Source organism: Alosa pseudoharengus, unplaced genomic scaffold (genome assembly GCF_046254945.1).
Source record: "Alosa pseudoharengus isolate Yale_2024_CS ecotype anadromous, Long Island Sound unplaced genomic scaffold, YU_APseudo_1.1 YU_APseudo_1.1_scf_9, whole genome shotgun sequence".
NCBI classification, from domain to species: Eukaryota; Metazoa; Chordata; class Actinopteri; order Clupeiformes; family Clupeidae; genus Alosa; species Alosa pseudoharengus.
Window position 1 is genome coordinate 15,348,297 of NW_027468881.1, and position 19,158 is coordinate 15,367,454.

A 19,158-nucleotide genomic window follows, 5' to 3' on the forward strand; every position below is an offset into this window, starting at 1 on the left:
CCGCCCCAGCGGCGCCTCTGAGTCAATGGGTTCACTCATTTCCACAGTACAACAAAGAAAGAAACAGAGAAACAGAGAGAACTTTTTATTTTCTCCACATGTATATGAAATTAAAAAATTCACTTTACAATCTCTAAATTCATCCAAATCCAACAGGGGATGGGGGAGACAATGTACTTAATGAAACATCTGGTATAGTTATGAAACTGAAGCTGCAATCCATCATTACATAAGAGTAAGAGTGTAGGATACAAGGATACAAGGAAGTTTATTGTCACATACATATAGTTACTGGATGAAAGAAATGCAGTGAAATTGTCTGGTGTCAGCCTATTTGTGCATTTATGGGGGGGGGGGGGGGGGTAAAAAGTGCAGTAGAAGAGGGGTTTAGTAGATTAAGTGGCAAGGGCTGCATAAGAAAAGTGGGGGAAGATTGGGATTGGGGGGGCACCAACAAGGAGCAGCCAAGAGCAACAGGGGCAAGGAAAAACTCCCTTACTAAGGAAGAAACCTTGGGCAGATCCACGGCTCAAGGGGCTAACCCAACTGCCAGGGGTCTTGGTGTGTGTGTTGGGGGGATGATAAAGGAGATGGGATAGTGTGCTGTGGGAGAGGGCAGTGATATGTCATGAGACAATGTGCTGTGTATTGGGGGGGGGGGGGGGGGGGGCAGTGTGCTGTAAGTATGTTGGGGATGTGTGTTGGAGAAGCTTCCTGATGAAATAATGTGCTGTGTATGTAGGGGAGAGGGAGGGGGGGAGTGTACTGCAAGTATGGTGAAGGGACTTACTATTGCAAGCAGAGTACATGTATGTATGATGTATGTGAGTGATGACAGTGAAGATGTGTGTGTGGGCGGGAGGGGAGTGGAGCAGTGACTGTGTGTGTGTGTGTGGGTAGGTGGGGGCAGTGTGCTGTTAAGTATGTAGAGGATGTGTGTTGGAGAAGATCCTGAAGACAATGTACCCACTACCCACTGACCCCCCCCCGAAAAAAAGCCACTCAACTCTTTCATCAGCCATACATATATAAAATGATTAAAATATGTAGATATGTAGGCTATATTTAACATTTAACATTTGTTTTCTATTTTGTCTGTTATGAAATAATGCATTGACCCATTTAAGCACAGCTCAGTTTTAAGAAACTTAAATATATGCATGCTTAGCATTTTGTGAAAAGAAATCATTAAGGCTACATTGACAGACTCTTAACCGTGAGCTGCCTGTATATTCTCTGATTCTAATATTTACAGATATCTAGGCGATGTAAGCACAGCTCAGTTTTGAGAAATGCTTAAAGCCGAAAGATGTTGAATTTTGCTACACCTTAACATGATTGACAATTTACACAGGAGGGCGTATTAAAAAGTTCACATTCCCATTCATAACATTGATTTCTTTATAAAACCGGATTACTCCCGAACAGCTAACTATACACGGGAATGCATTACACCTTTGTGTTCGGTAAGGTCTGCTGTTTATTCTGATATATGGTTTGTCATATGTTGCGTGAAGAGTGTGTATTCCACCGAGACGAATGGATGTGGAGATGGGCGCAGAGAATAATTATTCAATCCCTTGAAGTTATTTTTCTCGCGAACTGTTTATCACAGCAAATAGTGGCTAGCTAGCACCGTTTAAAAGCTGAGAAAAGGCTATTTCATGTGACACATGTGTGATGAGTAGGCTACTTCTCGAGGAGTTTAACAGAGAAGAATGGGTGAATTTGGTCTCACTTCATATGCCGAAGTGAAGCTGAAGCGCTGCGCAATGCTGCGCAGGAGACTGCGGCTCACTGGTAGTTATAGGTAACTTCAGATCAGCGCGATTTACCCTTATAGGCTACTGCACATTACAACATCTGTACGAGATGATCCGCAGCACTGAAGTGAGAAATGATTTAACTCTTTGTGTAGCGCATGTGATCGCTTTCCCCCCCCCATTTCAACCTGAATATTGGTGGGGACATTTCAGTCGTAATTTGACATTGGTGTGGACACGTCCTTCGGTCCTCACGCAAATCTACGCCCATGCATAAGAGTACAAGTGTAAGCAGATAGTTGAGCATTCTATTTATAAATACCTTACACCTTAACATGATGTAGAATTTACACAGGAGGAAGTATTAAAAGTTCACATTCCCATTCATAACATTGATTTCTTATAACTCATTTATAAGAACTGAATAAAAATAATTACAATGTTAAATACACCACAAAGCCATTGAAATGCTTAAAACCTTCCAGAAACACCAAAGAAAAAATTGGTCCTGTCCTAAAAAGACCAACCTTGCTCAACCTCACTTCATTCCCTGGTTTGATTCCAGCACGTAAAAGAGGATCCCAACTTGATCTGAGTATCTCGGTCCCTGGAATGATATGACTTGAACTTGCCTGTTGGCTACTTGTGCTAAGATGGACAGGGACCAGCTGAAACCTCACTGCAGTATTTTGCAAACGGCACATACAGTAGACTCCATTTGGATTGAGATTCCATTTGGCACCATGGTAACAAAAACAGTTTCACAATAATTACAATGGGCTATCAACATTCATTTTTTTCACACTGTTAATAAAATGTTCAATCTGCCTGAAAAAGTCACTAATGGGAGGTTATTGTTGATAATTTGATATGTGGCTAAGGGTTACTTCACATTATCTGTGACAGGACTATATAAAAAAAAATGTCCTGAGATGGTGATATACAGGAATCTTCCATCCCTCACAGAGGAAGCATTCTGGTACTGTTACCACATGCATCTAACATAATAACAGATACTGGACAAGCACTGAGGCCCATAATAAAAGCCATTGTTATTATTTACAAAAAATTTACAAAGATTAAACAAGTCAGACAGTATCAAGTGTTCATTGTAGGGCTGTCAAAATAACTGATTAATTTCGATTAATTAATTTGAGAAAAAATAACTGATTAAAAAAATTAGTGCAGATTAATAGATTCCGTATGACCTTTGACCCCGAGCCGTTCTAGTCAGTAAAAATTAGACTGTAAAATGAAGGAGAGAGAAGAAAACGTGCTGCCTGGATCATTGATTGGAACATGTACTTTTAAAAAATGGCCTGATGGTGTTGATAAAAATAAAGTGTTGAAAATAAAGTTGTCTGCAATGTCTGCAGCAAGGAATTTGCATATCACCGGAGTTCATCAACACTATAGTCGCACATCAATGCAAAGAAATAAGTGTTGACATTGAGGGGAGTGTTAATTTATTTTCATTGTGTCCCCTAGGTTATATCTGTGACCTGAAATGCCTTGTATGTGAAAAAAAATCTTCTTCCCGAAGCACTGTTGAATTTATTTCCTCAGCATATTAGGTCATATCATAGATTATTACGGCCATTATTTGAACAGTGAAAATAATAATAAAAGAGTTTTTGAACTTTAATGTCACTAATGCTGATTATTCAATGATTCATTTGAATTCACAGCAAAAATTATATATGCGATTAATTTAGATTAATTAATCACAGAGTATGTAATTAATTAGATTAATTATTTTAATCGATTGACAGCCCTAGTTCATTGACTTAATGCACCGGTGTCTCCAAGATGCCAAATACATCACCTGGTTACTGTTACTGTTAGCTCAGTTACAGAAGAGTCCAAATAAACTCAACCTCTGCTCTGGGTCCAGTAGCCTACACAGAACTAATGAGCGAAAGGTGAGTTGTGATAGCCACCACATCTCTCACCAGCCTTGTTATGTTTACAACAGAGCTCTTAGAATAGGTTTGTTGTTTTTGGATCAATACACTTGTCTTATAGCTGCCTTAGTCAGTTGTTAATATCCCATTGAAAACAATGACGTTTCATGAGGTAGTCTAGGAAGAGTAGAGGTTAAAAGGACTTTGGCCCAGGACGAACTCCCCAACGCCGATGAAGTACACAACTTGCACGATGCCGAAGAGTGGCGCGATGATTAGCGCTCTGCAGCTAGCGCCTTTCAGAAAGGCGCCTGGCCCCTCCTTCTGCATGATCTTACTGCAGAACAGAAGACTCATTTGAAACAGCCATGGTATGATGTCAAGGAAAACTAAATTGCACTCTAAAATGTCAACATGTCTAAATATTTTTCACATATTGGTCCGCAGCTGAAATCGTTGCTTACCTTACACAATCCACCACTCCACTGTAGGTCTCCTCAGATGTACTCTTCTTCAAAGATTGCAGTCTGGTCTTGATGACTATGAAAGAAGATAGAGTATCCATACATAAATTATTCTTTACTGGGTTATGTTTTTCACGCTCTGTCTTTAAAATATTGATTGAATTCCTCACCATCACACGGGTTTACAGCCACAGCGGCTGTACAACCTGCCGCACAGCCAGAGATAAAGGACCAATAAAATGGAGCATTTTCCATCTCCGATGGTTGTCCGAGACGATTCAGATGAGCAAAGAGGGGGAAGTAAACCACTGAGAAGGGAATGTCTCTGCAGAGAAAAATGACAGAAACACTCCATTAGTCATTCCCGAACAGCTAACTATACACGGGAATGCATTACACCTTTATGTTCGGTAAGGTCTGCTGTTTATTCTGATATATGGTTTGCCCAGCAATTTATGAAGTGGCTGTCTGTTATGTCAAAGCAAAGATCAAACCAGAGACGTGTAGTACAGTACAGTACAGTATCTTTGTAAGTTTACAGTGAGAGTCTTTACAGTATGAGACCCACCTCATGAGTGTGGCTCCCAGGCCCGTGTAGAGCCCCTGTATCCCCCGCGTGCGCAGCAACTCCTGGGTGATCTGTGTGGCGGAGGTCCTGAGCATCGGCGCTGGGCACCCACTGTAGGAGCAGCTGAGCACAGCGTTACCAGGCCCCAGCTTCATGGCAGGGAGTACCGTCAACTTCCTCTGCTGCGCAGCTGAAAAATAGACCTGAAAGCTCTTATTTACACATCATTTATGTCTATTTGTTATGATGGCTCAGGCTTCTGAGTTCACATCAAAGCACTAGACAATTTTACGCTGCTAAAAAAGCATTATCTCTTTTTGCTCACCGAGTCTGCCTGCATCCTGAAGTTGAATCTTCAGCATCTCCATTGGAGTAGTTATGATCACTTGACACATCCCTGCACCACACCCAGCCAACATTTCCTTCAATACAGTAAGCTTGGACCTGCAAAATGAAAAGTTTCCTGAAGATTTAATATAATATAATGTAAATATGTAATATAATGTTACTTTTCATCTGTAATGACTAGAGCTCTCCGAAACACTACAGTTCCTCAAGAGAAAGGTGGAGTCCTTACCCATCCTGGCTAAGCTTGTGGCGGAAGAAGTCATTAGCTGCCAGTTTGATTGCTTTCTCTGGTGTAACCAAGGTAAGATTGACTGCTGCACCTGAAAACCAAGAAGAATTCATTTTCTGGTTTTGTGTTTCAGCTGAAAAAGTGTGTCACTGAAATGGATGACCTGAGTGGTCCAATTACAAAAAAATCTCAGTGTGGTTGTTGTAATATATTTGTGGTTTGTATTGAAACTTTAATGTTTAGATTCCATTTCCCATATCGGACCATAAGGTTTAATACAAAAAAGTTTTTCACTCTATATGGAAATGGGGTTTGAGAGAGACTGGTGGCAACCCACCTCTGTACATTCCAAAGTATCCCTCTGATCTGACAGTCTTGATGAGGCAATCCATCCTGATTAATCAGAACATGGACAGAGCATGTAAACAGGCATCATGAAAGCTCTAAAAAAGGACACAGCTATGGCAGTAAAAATACCACTGGCAAAGAACGAATGCCGGATCACGTGTTACTGTGAAGTATTTCAAAGTAATTGGAAATACCCCATTGCAGAAACAATAAATAACATGTTTCACACTGCTTCATATTTTACACAACAGAGAAATAACAGAATATAACAGAGAAGGGTACATTTATTAATTTATTTAGTAGACACTTTTATCCAAATAACATTCAGTGCAGAGGAGACCTTAGGTAGGAATTACTGCTTCAGTCAATACTATTACAAGAGGATAAGAGAGGAAAGACAGCTGAAGTTCTCAGGGGTCACATGGCTTCTCAACACAGTCGCAATCTATTGCATCAGCCACTCTGCTCCCTAGGAGAATATAGTACAGAAAGAGCTTGTTCTCACATGTTCCTGTAGACCTGCTGGCCACTCCTCTGATTCTGGAGCCGGGTCTTGGCCAGGTCGATAGGAAACACACAGGTCACGCCAGCCATACCAGCAACACCACCATTGATGAGTTTGGCGGGCAGGCTATCAAAATAACAACAATGTAGTCAGACTAATTGCCGTCGCAGTCTCTCAGATATGGGCAGGGGAAAATGCATGCAAATGACATAAAATGCCAAAAAGTACAAACAAATATGTGCACATCTTAGTTAAATGAAATGAACTGAATGCAGTTAGAGATTACCCGTTTTACAAACAAAGGTTGCACATTTGAGGTGTGACTTTCATTGAAAACAAACAAGAAAAAACAGTGCTGTACATGCACTACTACTGCAACATTTAGAGGTACCATAAAGCTTTTATCAAATAGCAGTATACAGCACCAAAAACATCTGTGAAAGCTCTCAAAGTATTGCGTCAGTTTCGCATGCATGTCATTGAGAAGTATGAGCAAAACCACATGTACTGTATCACAACAAACACATAATAATTCAAAATGTTCACAGACGTACCTGATTTGTTGTTGAGACATTGTAAGGCTCTGTATGTAAACTAGCCGAGCTGCTGGCTTTGGTCAGTGAACCCGAGGTAGCAGTGAGGGATAGGAGGCCCAGGGCGTCACTGAGCCCAGCTTTTCAGCGGGTTTTTATAAGCTTGAGAGCTTCCCATGCATGCACTGCCCGCATGCACCTTGTCCCCGCCCTCTTCCCCTCTGGCCTAACCAACTGACATACTCACATACTTATGCACCAGCAGGCCTGAGACACCAGAGGATCCGCTTACAGATAATTCACACACACACACACACACACACAAGCATATGGAAAGGGGCGTGTCTAGGGGGAGGCAGTACCTCACCAGAGATAAACCCTGCCTCCCTGGATTGCTCACAAAGTTCTAATCACACTGATATCACATGCATATCACCTGACAGAGGACGATCTTAGCTTTCTGATGGTATTAGATACTAGTTGCTGTGATAAACGTGAATTAACATGAAATGTAATCATATTTACATTCCATCTCCAAACCTATTACTCTCGGTGGAATATCTCACAGGCTCTTCACTCAACCATGGCGAACCATATCAAAATAAGCGGCTGACCTTACCGAATATGAGGATATAAAGCATTAATTTGTAGGCTACAATAAAGCTATTCCCGAATAATCCAGTTTTTAAATTGCAGCAACTGGACTAATGTATTGGCCATTTCTATTTGGCTCGGGCTGTAACTGCTTGAATATTTCCACTGGTTTGGTTTTTGAACATTTATTTAAACTAATTACATAGAAAACATAATGAATTGCAACCACATTCATATGCATTATGCGTATTTTCCACTAAAACCATGACTGAAGCCTAATTACTCTCACGTTGTTAAAGTGGCACTCAATTTCACCTGCACTAGCCTACAGTGTAATGATGTAAAAGATAAATGTAGCCTAAGTCAATATGACAATTGTATAAAATGTAAGTCAAAATAAAAATCACTATGAATTAGTCAACTTACTATGTATTTTAGCCGGTAATTCGCAGCTCATAAATATTATAAACTTCATATGAATTTCAAAATGTATGAAATACAAACATATGACATGAAGCCAACTTTTCACTGAGTGTGTTGGGGGAGTCTATGTCGTGTAATGTCTATGATTTCCAGTGGTGTGGTGGGGGGCTCCCAAATCAAATCAAAAAGGTATCAAAATTCTTGACTTATTATCGAAATACAACAATTGTGCTATGGCTCCTGACTGCATGAGATAGATAGATAGATAGATAGATAGATAGATAGATAGCCTACAGAACATCTATCTGTAAATAACTATTACTGTATTGGATTTGAGTTGTATCGGTCTACAACACCACTACAAATGGCACTGGGAAACCCATACTGTTATATTTTATTTACCTGGTTTAAAGGTTGTATCAGTGATAGCAGGGATACGTCACTTCTGTTGCTGTTCAAACAAAACAGAGCTAGCTCGCTACTTCCTCCCCTTCCCTCCCGTGCAATTGAAACTCTTCTAAACGCGCATCTCGTCGGTTATTGGTTGAAACACTTTATTTTGCTTTTGAGTGGTTGCCAACCCCTCTGATAGAAACGTATACCTGGAACATGCACATACACACACATATAGACAGAAGCACATACACATATACATAAATAGATATAGATAGATAGATAGATAGATAGATAGATAGATAGATAGATGGTGCCTTTCTGTTGGCAGAAAGAAAATTCATGAAGTACCTTCTTAGACAGCACTGCAGCACTAAGTGCCCTTGCAATGGAAAGGAACAAATCCCAGTATAATAAGATGTACAGTAGTGCGCTACAGTCTTCCTTACACTCTTAGAAAAAAAAGTTGTACATGAACCTAAAAATGTTCCATATCCAATACTGTGTATTGTGTAAAGATCAACCTCAGTTGGAGACATAGCCTGATGTTGAAATTATTTTACTGTAATTATATGGGCATCAACAATACTGTATAACTTAAAAGGGACTTTTTGGATTGTGTGTAGCAGCCAATAATGTGATAATGGCCAATAACATAATAACGGCCAATAACATAACGGCCAATAACGTAATCATTTTAATGTAATAAAGCTAATAATGTAATAACAATAACATTTTTGAACCAATAACGTAAATAACTTTTTGCCCATAATGTAATAAGTTATTTACGGAAGCGTATTGCTGCCATACTAAAAGGCTCAGTATCATGTAATTACGTGAAAAGTTTCTTGTTATAACAATATCTTTTTCACGTTTTGACAAGATATTTATGAAATTAAATCACCACGTTATTTCAAGATAATGATATTTCAAGATAAGATATTTTCACGTTTTTACCAGACATTTATCGCATTATTACATGAAATTATCACGTTATTTCAAGATAACGAAACTAAACAAAACGAGGCCACAAGAGCTCATAGCTGGCATAAATGAGAACTAGGCTTGTGTCTATAAACTTGCACCCTGACTTCTATTACACAGTGCTGCTTGATGAGTATTTGTTTTTGTGCATGTGTAGCCTACGTGTGTATGTGTGTGTATGTGTGGTCTCTTGCCAGCTGACTGAGAAGCAGTGAAGAGAGATGTGTGCGTAGGCTATCGGCAGAGAGCCGATGAGAAGGAGGCTGAGAAAGAGGTTCTGTGCAGTAGCTTGCTCACACAGCCTGATAGTTCTGCTTCATCTTCTCATCAGCAAAATAAATAAAACTCTCGCTAACTTGACACAAGAGGGAGAAATGGCCTTGATAATTTGCAAATCTTTACAACGTGGGTGAATATATAAGGCGCTCTGGCTCGGTAGTCTGTCAGGTCATCGTAGTCATTTCCAGGACTGTGGGGAGGGGCCGCAGTGAAAAGTGAAGCTCTGCAGTCGCACAGTGCAGGCTGCTGGAGAGCACAGCAAAAAAAGTATTCAAACAGCAATAGCATGCGCTTTTTGAGATCACATTGAGATGTTGGTCTCAAGGGCCCACATCAATAGCCCATAACCACTCACACACACACACACACACACAGGTACACCAACCTTTCTCACACACACACACACACACACAATTACACCATACTAATACCTATACAAATATATTATACAGATTATAACTCATAAGACCCTTGTTGAAAGATCCAAAATATCACAGGAACGGAGAACACTGGACAACTTATTCCACTAAAAATAGGCTTGAATTTGACCTAGCTTTTATGGTCTACACAACAGACCCTCATCAGAAGACCACAATGGTTGGTTGGGTTAGCAGGTAACAGATCAAGTAAGTGTCCTATAGGCCAAGGTTAGAGATTTACATATTCTGGACCTAGCAATGCAATGGATTCCAGTTGCTGCTACTGGAAGAAACTGGAATCCATGCATTTCCACTGAATTATTTTTGGAATCTGATCCCTTATCATACCTGTTCATTCTTACTCGTCGCTCGACTTATCGTGACTAAATTCAAGATGGCTGCAAACGCTAAACTTTGTGAAGATACTGTCTGCATAAATCTTCTTGAAAGTAAACTACCAGTGCTTTTTCAAAGTACTCAATGTCTCGTTTTAAATGTCAGGGCCCTCAGAAGTCTACCAATGAAGTGTGGAGATACATTGAGCCTCGTAAATGGTGTAAAACAGTGATTTATTTGCATGGCTAGCCCGATGCCGAAGCACCACCATTGAAAAAGCTGTTGGTAGCATCGGCTAACTAGCGCCAGATTTTGGAGTGCAGGGGACAAGCCGAGATGGGCTATGAGACATACGTTCACAATCGGTATCATGTTTCAACACACTTTAGGTCAATATCACACCGGAATTCTCCTTTAAAGGATAATTCCGGTATTTAGCACTTTGAGTCCCTTTTCTGGTTTGTTTTGGATGAACTAGAGTGGTGGACACCGAAATTTTGACGATGGGTCCTGTCTCGACTTTCTGACTTTCGCCTTTGACAGAGTGGCTGGCTATGGGCATGCACAAGCATGTCCTTAAAACAACCCTTATCGTTTGTTTTCTAAACTGTGCAACTCACCGAGTGGTTAGTGGTGTTCGTTGATTATTAAAAACAAATATATCGGCGCAATGTATGATTTCAATCCGTGTTATTTGCTATTGTGGGGTAATCGGGAGAATCGGGAGAATTCCCGGTGGGCCGCTTCACTTTTGGGCCGGTCAAGGAAAAACATATTGACATTTATCACATAGGACTCCCTCCTATTGCTTCTCCTCCCCTCTCTCGTGGCGGCCCACTTTCACGTGTGCTGTGATTGTGATTATAAGAAACTTCTGCTATCTCAAATGGGCCTAAGCAGCGGGGAGAATTTGCTGTGCATAGCATAATCAACACTCAAACATTTGCCCCTGCCTGTTTTCTAGCCTACCACAGAGGACTGAGATGGAGATGGTGGGCCAGGATTCCACACGGGGCACCCTTCCATTCTCCAGCCGTCGTCCAATTAACTCCAAAGAGGACTGAGGTGGGGTCAGGAGCTCTAGACTTGTGTGCTGCCAATCTTGGGACTGCTATCTGGACTGCAATGTGGACTTGGACTCTGACTAGTACATTTTTAGCCTAAAAACAAATAAATATATATTTTATACTGATCTCTAGCCTCTGGCTTTATTGAAGGGTACAGCACGCTCCCCAGCAGTGGTTAAAAGAAATTACGGGTGTGGCTGTAGCGCCTCCTACCTGTGACATATGTGTTTAGCTTGGTTTCTTGATGGCTAGCTCGCTAGTGGAGATTTAGCATAGCAGTCACTTGCTACCGAAGCTGCAGGGGGAGCTGTGTCGTGAAAAATGCGAGCCCAAATCCAGCGAAAACCCAGAAACAGCGAAAGAATAACCAGACCTGCATAGTTCTTCTTTAAAAACAAACGTAAAGGGTTGTTTTAAGGACATGTTTGTGCATGCCCATAGCCAGCCACTCTGAAACAGTCAAAGGCGATTCAAAACGAGTCAGAAAGTCGAGACAGGACCCATCATCAAAATTTTGGTGTCCACCACTCTAGTTCATCCAAAACAAACCAGAAAAGGGACTCAAAGTGCTAAATACAGGAATTATGGAATTATCCTTTAAAAAACATATGAAATATTCTGAATCAATAACTTTTGTTTGTTTTCTTTATTTATTTCATTTGCCAGTAAGATAGTATCATGTTTTAAATCATCTGTAATGAACCCTCCCCCACGCCCACCGACTACTTGGTATTATCCAACTCGCCTTCTCTACCGAAAGTTTGTTTACTATTTTGCGCAGTCGCTGGGATGAATGCTGACATGTGCATGCTAACTGAATGTGGAAAGATGAAAAGGACCATGAAAGGCAGCCAGACAACAATTTTCCATTGTTGGTCGACACCAGCCAAAAAGAGCAAAAATCCTGACCAAACGGAGGTAAATACCCCTATTGTTAAGTTAGCTGATGATTTGTTGACTGGAGTTGGCTGGCTATGTTATTTGCCAGTGTCCTATGAGTTTAGCCAGAGGGTGCAAATAGTCAAGTGAACAGCTGCATTTACATTAAGTAGCCTAAATCAGTAAAAGTATCACAATGTATTTCTAATACAGGAACGGCAAATTAGCATGTTACACAAGAAAAATTAAAAAAATTACGCCCTTGAAAAAGTTACGCCCTTGTGTTATTGGCTGCTACAGATTTATTTTGTTCTATGTGGACAACATCAAAGAGAAGCAGAGAAAGAAAACATAATGTCTGGACAAGGCAGAAGAACTGGTGTCACTGATGAATTATAGACTAGGCATTTCTTTGTCCCATTTCTCTGTACCTTTTTCACTGAATCTGTGTATTTTATTTTGGGATTTTTGGAAAGATGATTTATGTCATACTATATCACTAACAGCAATCTTATGTTTCTATTACAGGAAGTATGGAGTGTTCATAGTGTAGCACTCTATGAATATGGGGCACAAGAGCACATACTATTTTCTAAATTTCTTCACACTCCTGACATGTACTAGCTATTAATATATACTGCTCAATAAAATTAAGGGAACACTTCAATCATAGACTGGATCGGTACTCTGACACTGTCTCTGAGCACAAGTAAAACTTTTGAAGCGAGTGTTTTATTTTGCAAGAACTGTCAGACATTCTGTGAATGTAGTTTGAGAATAGAGAAAAGGTTGGAAGGTTTCAAAAATGTTTATTGTGGAAAACTGTAAGTGTTCCCTTAATTTTTTTTTAGCAGTATATTAATAATGACTTAAAAATATTAACAACATATAAACCAACACAAAAAGGACTCATGACTCATATCAGTGTTATCAAAACCTTCTATTAAAGTGCAGAGCATTTGAAGACAACACAAAGAAAAGCACATGCTGTCTAGGGGCTTTTTATTTAACATACTGTAGCCCATTCACACACATACTGAAATAGACTGAAATGAATACATTGGGGGATTAAAAGATCCTTTCTGGGACCTGTTACCGATGCCACTGAGGTCGTGCTCAGGTCAGACAGGGCGCAAGTGCTTTGAGCAGCGATTAGTATTTCTCCTGGTCACATGGACACACTCCATTCTTTTGGTGTTGCATTTAGCACAGTGGCATTGTCGGGCCACAGGGTAGAAGAACAAGGGATCAGTGCCAGTGGGGCAGCCGGGCATCTTAGCCGCTTGGTAGTCCACGGAGCGTTGTACGCAGCCTCGCTGGGTCAAGAAGTGCTTGCCCACAGACCCCCTCAGGTTGGTGTCCTGAAACAAACACATGACAGAAGGGCAGCTAATTAAGGCTGCGTAACAAGAGCCCCTGGAGCCACTTGCCTGAAACATCAAAGAAGTCATGAAAAAAAAAAAAGATGAAGCCAAGATGTTTTATATTGACAGCAAAGATACCTTAAACTCAAAATAGATAGATAGATGGATAGATAGTTGACATTTCCAATCGCTCAGTACCACTAACAGTAGGAAAGCACACCAGAAGATAAATAGTTTAAAAAAATAAAGAAAATAAAAGAACATATATACTATATATATATATATATTTTTTTTTTTTTTTTTTTTTTTATGCATAAACTTATATATATGTTGTTTATGCATAAACGTATATATTTGTTGTTTATGCATAAATAAACATATATACTATAGTATATATGTTTATTTATGCATAAACAACAGGATAGTGTTGTTTATGCATAAATATTTCTGTGGAGATGCATTATGAGAGAGGGCCATCACAAGGTCAATCATAAATTATAAATACTGGTAGTACTAGACTTTAGGTCATAGGTCAATCAGTCCCGCACTATTGCATTGTGTGCATGCTCAGGCCTTTCCTACCCCTCCACACACACACAAATGGAGTTGGACAGTCTGATGGCACAAGGGACAAAGTACACTTTGAGTCTCTCTGTGTTGCCCTCTACCACTATATCTAGTGATGGATTGTTAGTAATCAACTAAGCATATATTTTATGTGTATATATATATATGTTTCACATCTTGCTGATGTAAATCAAGGTGACCCAAGCCAATCCACATTTCCAAATGTTTTAGTAAAAGATAAATCATATATTTTTAATATACAGCTGATGTTGAGACATATGTGTTTTTGGTGTTTACAAGTAAGTAGAACAAACAAAGAAAAAGACAAAAAATAAACTGTTTTGTCTGATTGTTGTTAGCCTTTATCAGGCTGAAAGTAGTAGTATCAAACCTGAGCAGCCAACACTGAACCAAGAGAAAATGAAAACATTACGCTCTGTAAACACTTAAGCAAGGGAAGTAATTCTAATGCAGTTTGAATAATTCAAGCTGAATTCACCTACATCCCTATTTGTGATACATATGCCTAATTCAACTAATTTAAGAGCTACAATCAACCCCCTGGGCAACTTGCCTTTCAACATTACCTGGGTGTGGCAAAGGCCGCTGCAGATGGTGGTGTTGACAGCCATGCAATGCCCACATTCATGCATGTTCACATATAGGGTGATGTTCGTCATAAAGCACCCACAGCCCATGAGCACTCCAAATTGTAGACAGAAGATTGAGTTTGTAGACAATGTTAAGCCCATCCTCTGCATCTTAGTGCACAATGCAGATGCTAGACCAAACAAAGAATGCCTGGTCACATGAGAAGGGGAAAAAATCAGAAGATGCTGAGATATCATTCACGCTTCAGTCACATACACGCTAACACAAAGGGAGGAAGGAAAGTAGTGCTGTGTTGTTTATTCCTTTTTTGTTACACCGACTCTTGATTTGTAAAAGTAAAAACATACCGTATACTTCCGGATGTGTCTCCTAAGGTGTGTGTTTGTCCCCTGCTTCCTCTTGGCCTACTGGTGATAGTCAGAGCCCACACTCATCTTTTATACTCTCCCTAATCCCTCACTGAGCCTGCACCTTCGCGCATCTTCCCCTCAGAGTGGGCACGAATCCTATACTGTCCCATTAGCTGGCTGAGTTTAAGCAAGCACGGGCCGTGAAAGCAGGTAGTTGACAAGTGTGAAATCTAATGCAGGTAGTTGAGAAGTGTGAAATCTAATAACGCTCTGCAACTTGACAATAAGGGATACACATCACCTTTCTTTTACTTACTGTACATTATTTTTTATTATTATTTTTCATGTGTACTCCAATGACTTGTCTGGGCCAATCTGTAACCAAGAATCTATAAACATTCATTTTTCACAAACCTAATCTTCTGTGTAAGTTCCTTTGTGCTCTGCTGACATGGTGAATGACTTCACAATAGGCTAAATAAATACAGAAATAACCCCAAACTATTGTGATCAACTCCCCTGACTGATCATCCACAGGTAAAGGAAGAGCCCTCTAAGTTTCACTGTGTTTCAGATGTGCGATATGCTTTAGGAATTCCCTTTTCACGTTCTACTTGCCTATGTTGGTGTACCCTGGCTCATATTGATGATCACTAATCGGATCAATTCATTTTCTTAGCTTCAGAGAAGACACACGATATCAGGGCAAGTGTGTGTGTGTGTGTGTGTGTGTGTGTGTGTGTGTGTGTGTCTGTGTGTGTGTGTCTGTGTGTGTGTGTGTGTGTTATGCAGCACTTGACATAATGCTGCTGCCGTTTCACGTGTTCTTGGTCCACCTGGATGGCGGGGATCCTATATTTTCGAACTCTAATCCTTTTAATTCCCCTCCCCCGCCTCCTTGCCACTCCTAATGTTCAACGGTCCATGTGCCTGCTGTAGCTTGTGTATGCCTGGACATCTTGGTGACACAAAGCAGCAGGCTCACAGGGCTTTGCAGCTCATCAGGGAAAGCTTGTAATCTGGAAAAAGTTATTAGTTTAACAAACTGCTCAACAAGCAGCGCGAGTACCTGCGTGTGACATGCTTGCACACCTGCTTTTCATTTGCCACTCATGTGCTGTGTCCCTTTCCTTGTCCCACGTTGCCTCTGTTATGTGGGTATAAATCCAGTGTGCATTTAGTTATTGAGATGGCACATAAATTAAGGTAAAACTGAATAAGTCTCTCAGAGGAAATCACTTTCTTTAAATGTCATTCCATTTTTAATGTGAAAACAATCACTTGTTTTTCTGCATTAAAACACATCAAACTAGATGTACCGCATAGCTTGTCAATTTGTCTCCATCTTCTACTCCACCCCCTACTCTTGCAACTTTTGTTGTGCGTGCCTGTGTGCCTGTGTGTGTGTGTGCCAGTGTGTTTGCGCGTGCGTGTGTGTGTCTAATTGTGTGGGTGTATGTGGATGTGTGTGTGTGTGTGTGTATTTGGTTAGTGTATGTCAATTTGTCTCCATCTCCAATAGAGCCTGACCAATAGGGAATTTTGAAGGCTGATAACCTACCTATTTAGATATTTGAGATATTCAAAAACTGATATCCGGTATATTGGCCGATAGTCATTTTTAATAAAAAAAAAAAAATGTAAAAATGTTCTAAAAACAAGGTTCTAATCAAGGTGGGGCATTATGTATTTGAATAGGCCTAACTATCTAGATTACTAATAAAAAGGCTCTTATACAGTTATTTATTTAAGAAATAAAGGAGTGTATAAAATAGAAAGAATAAGAATAAAATAGGTCTTTTTTGTCTGTAGTTGTGTGGCATACTGAAACGTCCTTAAATTCGGGACCATTAGCATATCGCTCGTTCTAATTTGGCACCTTGCAGACGGAATTTGTTTATTCAAAGTCTCAAGTCCAAAATAGCCTGGGCTATTCCAATTGTCATTTTATTGCTCATCATTTTTTCGTCATTTTGAATAGACACGGCATACCCGTTGTTGGCGTGTTGTTGCAAAAAATCTGCGGAATCATTTTATGCAAGCACACTGCACACAGGGAGCCTTAACTGTTGATGTTGGACATGATAATCATCCAAACATCTTGCATTTTTCAGTGCTGCCAAAACTTCGCTACCCCCTCAGTCTCTGGTCCCACGCACTGTGCTGCTGTGTAAGATGGGTAGTAGAGCGAAGAAAGCCAATGTGTGCTGCTTTTACTGATATATTTAATGATACATGCATTAGGCCTACTAATCCAAACAACGTCAACCTTGGCACTGCACGTAGTCTAGTGAGTGTTTGGGAATGAAAGCTCAGTTGCTCACATTTATTTCGTTCTGACTTTTTGTGGTCTTAATGCATTTTACATAGCAGCTGACAGGGCCACCAAGGACTGTGGGCGAGTCAACAGCAGAAAACCCTAATTAGCAAGCAGAATGGTGTTTAGGGTGGGTTGTAATACAGGACGGGGTGGGTAGAGTAGGATTGAAAAGCAGTCACTTCAAATCCATTGCCAGCTGATTCTTCTGCTTTGCATTGCTAGAGGTCTGGTTATATCTTAACCATACAAACAATGTAACCTAAAAACAATGGGTAGACCTATTTAAGCTACAGTACATATAGCTTTTCACAGCCGACCGTCTCATGTCATGTCCTGCAACATTGAGGCTACATAAACGAATGCTAGGTTTTTTCTAACTTGTGATTTCCAATGCATTTGCTTTGCTTGCAGTGTTGGGCAAGTTACTTCAAAATCGTAATGTACTATGCATTACTTATTACTGTCATTTCAAAGTAATTTGTTACATTATAATATTACTGTCTCTGAATTGTAAGGCATTACACTACTATTGCATTACTTTTAAGTTACTTTCACCAAAATATCTAGAAATATGGATTTGCCATTCTAAATGCAGTTTATTACGCTCAATGCAGCTCATTGCTCTTCCAATGGAGGGAGATGTGGTATAGCATAATGACTGAGCTAGGCTTAAGGCTAACAACATACAGTAAGAATGCAATAGGCGCAGTGCTCATGATGCAAAACAAGGAACAATCATAGTCAGAATTTTGTTAAAAGTTCAAAGTCTGGTAAATTGTGATATAAATACTGTAACTTTAAGGCCTAGGCCTGCTCAATAGAGAGCCTATTGTAAATCAAAGCTTAATAAAGACATGTCAAGATGGTGGCCTACTGGCCATTTCGGTGCCCTAAGAGAGTGGCTTTGAGTGAGTGACATTTAAATGATAACTCAAACACCTAAAGAAAAAATAAAAGGCCTATTATACAGGCCATTACTGTGTGTTTTTTAACATTAATTTCTGAAAAAATGCTGTTTTCTTATAAATGGTGCACGGTCACTTTAAGAGCATTGATCTTTACGTTCTCATAATGCCCTTTTGCCAGCTCTTGTTTACAAGCCTTGTTTGTTGAGTTACATTGATAGCACAATATTAACAACTAGATGTACCGCAGAGCGGTACAAAATATGACCGCCGCCCAGTCCAGCACATTTTTTCCACAAAAATAAATCACGCTGAAAGGCCTATATGATTCTAACTGTCTCACTAAATGGCATTATCCACACGTACTCAATTCTCACTGATATCTGCTAGACAACAAGTACCAAAACATGATTAGTTCATAAATTTCACATGTAAAATTCATTTTATACAACCCCACCTCCATCTTGCCTGTTCATAATTCTGAGAAATTCTTGAATTGTGTGCATGTGTGCATGTTCATGTTTATGTTGTGTGTGTGTGTGTGTGTGTGTGTGCGTGCGTGTGCGTGCGCTTGTGCGTGTGCCTGCGTATGTGCCTGTGCAAGCGTACATATGTCTACTGTGTGAGTATGTGTCATACGTATGATTACTGTGAATGTATGTGTGTGTGTGTGTATCTGTTTGTGCACATGTGTGTACATGAAATGGGTTAACATGACCCCTGGAGGCAAACATACGGAAAAAAATGGTCATCCTAGTCCCTACAGTTCTCAAGATATTCACAGAGAACTGTGTCTGCCCTACCCTCCTTTCGGGGGTCCAGTCCAGCGGGAGGGCTACAGATCAAAACGAAAAACGACGGTTCCATGCTATCCATGTGGGGTTACATGCCCACCAAGTTTTGTGTACCCCGGTCTTTCAGTGTCCCGGGAATCATTGTTGGTGTACGTCACTAAATGTACACATAAATTATTTTATTGTAAGGCCCTCCATGAACGAAAGTAC

General features: G+C 40.2%; 2 protein-coding genes across 2 annotated transcripts; both read right to left on the reverse strand.

Moving 5' to 3' along the window:
• Window positions 1–3,087: 3,087 nt before the first annotated feature.
• On the reverse strand, window positions 3,088–6,847 carry slc25a55b (solute carrier family 25 member 55b). The gene is made up of 9 exons (XM_076276599.1): window positions 6,684–6,847; window positions 6,130–6,255; window positions 5,614–5,669; window positions 5,277–5,367; window positions 5,025–5,143; window positions 4,700–4,889; window positions 4,302–4,456; window positions 4,132–4,207; window positions 3,088–4,004 (listed from the first exon to the last, which is right to left on the reverse strand). The coding sequence occupies exons 1-9, from the start codon at window positions 6,701–6,703 to the stop codon at window positions 3,845–3,847; spliced, it is 993 nt and encodes a 330-aa protein (XP_076132714.1). The 5' UTR covers window positions 6,704–6,847; the 3' UTR covers window positions 3,088–3,844.
• A 6,310-nt stretch (window positions 6,848–13,157) lies between these two features.
• Window positions 13,158–14,647, reverse strand: LOC143114990 (thyrotropin subunit beta). Its single transcript, XM_076276827.1, has 2 exons — window positions 14,555–14,647; window positions 13,158–13,397 (listed from the first exon to the last, which is right to left on the reverse strand). The coding sequence occupies exons 1-2, from the start codon at window positions 14,645–14,647 to the stop codon at window positions 13,158–13,160; spliced, it is 333 nt and encodes a 110-aa protein (XP_076132942.1).
• Between the last annotated feature and the right edge of the window lie 4,511 nt (window positions 14,648–19,158).

Coding starts and splice junctions, on each gene's coding strand:
- slc25a55b (XM_076276599.1), bottom strand. CDS start 6,703: ATGTCTCAACAACAAATCAG. Junction 4,457..4,699: donor CTGGGAGCCACACTCATGAG/GTGGGTCTCATA, acceptor TTTTCTCTGCAG/AGACATTCCCTTCTCAGTGG. Junction 4,208..4,301: donor GGCTGTAAACCCGTGTGATG/GTGAGGAATTCA, acceptor CTTCTTTCATAG/TCATCAAGACCAGACTGCAA.
- LOC143114990 (XM_076276827.1), bottom strand. CDS start 14,647: ATGACGAACATCACCCTATATGTGAACATGCATGAATGTGGGCATTGC. Junction 13,398..14,554: donor GCGGCCTTTGCCACACCCAG/GTAATGTTGAAA, acceptor TGTTTGTTTCAG/GACACCAACCTGAGGGGGTC.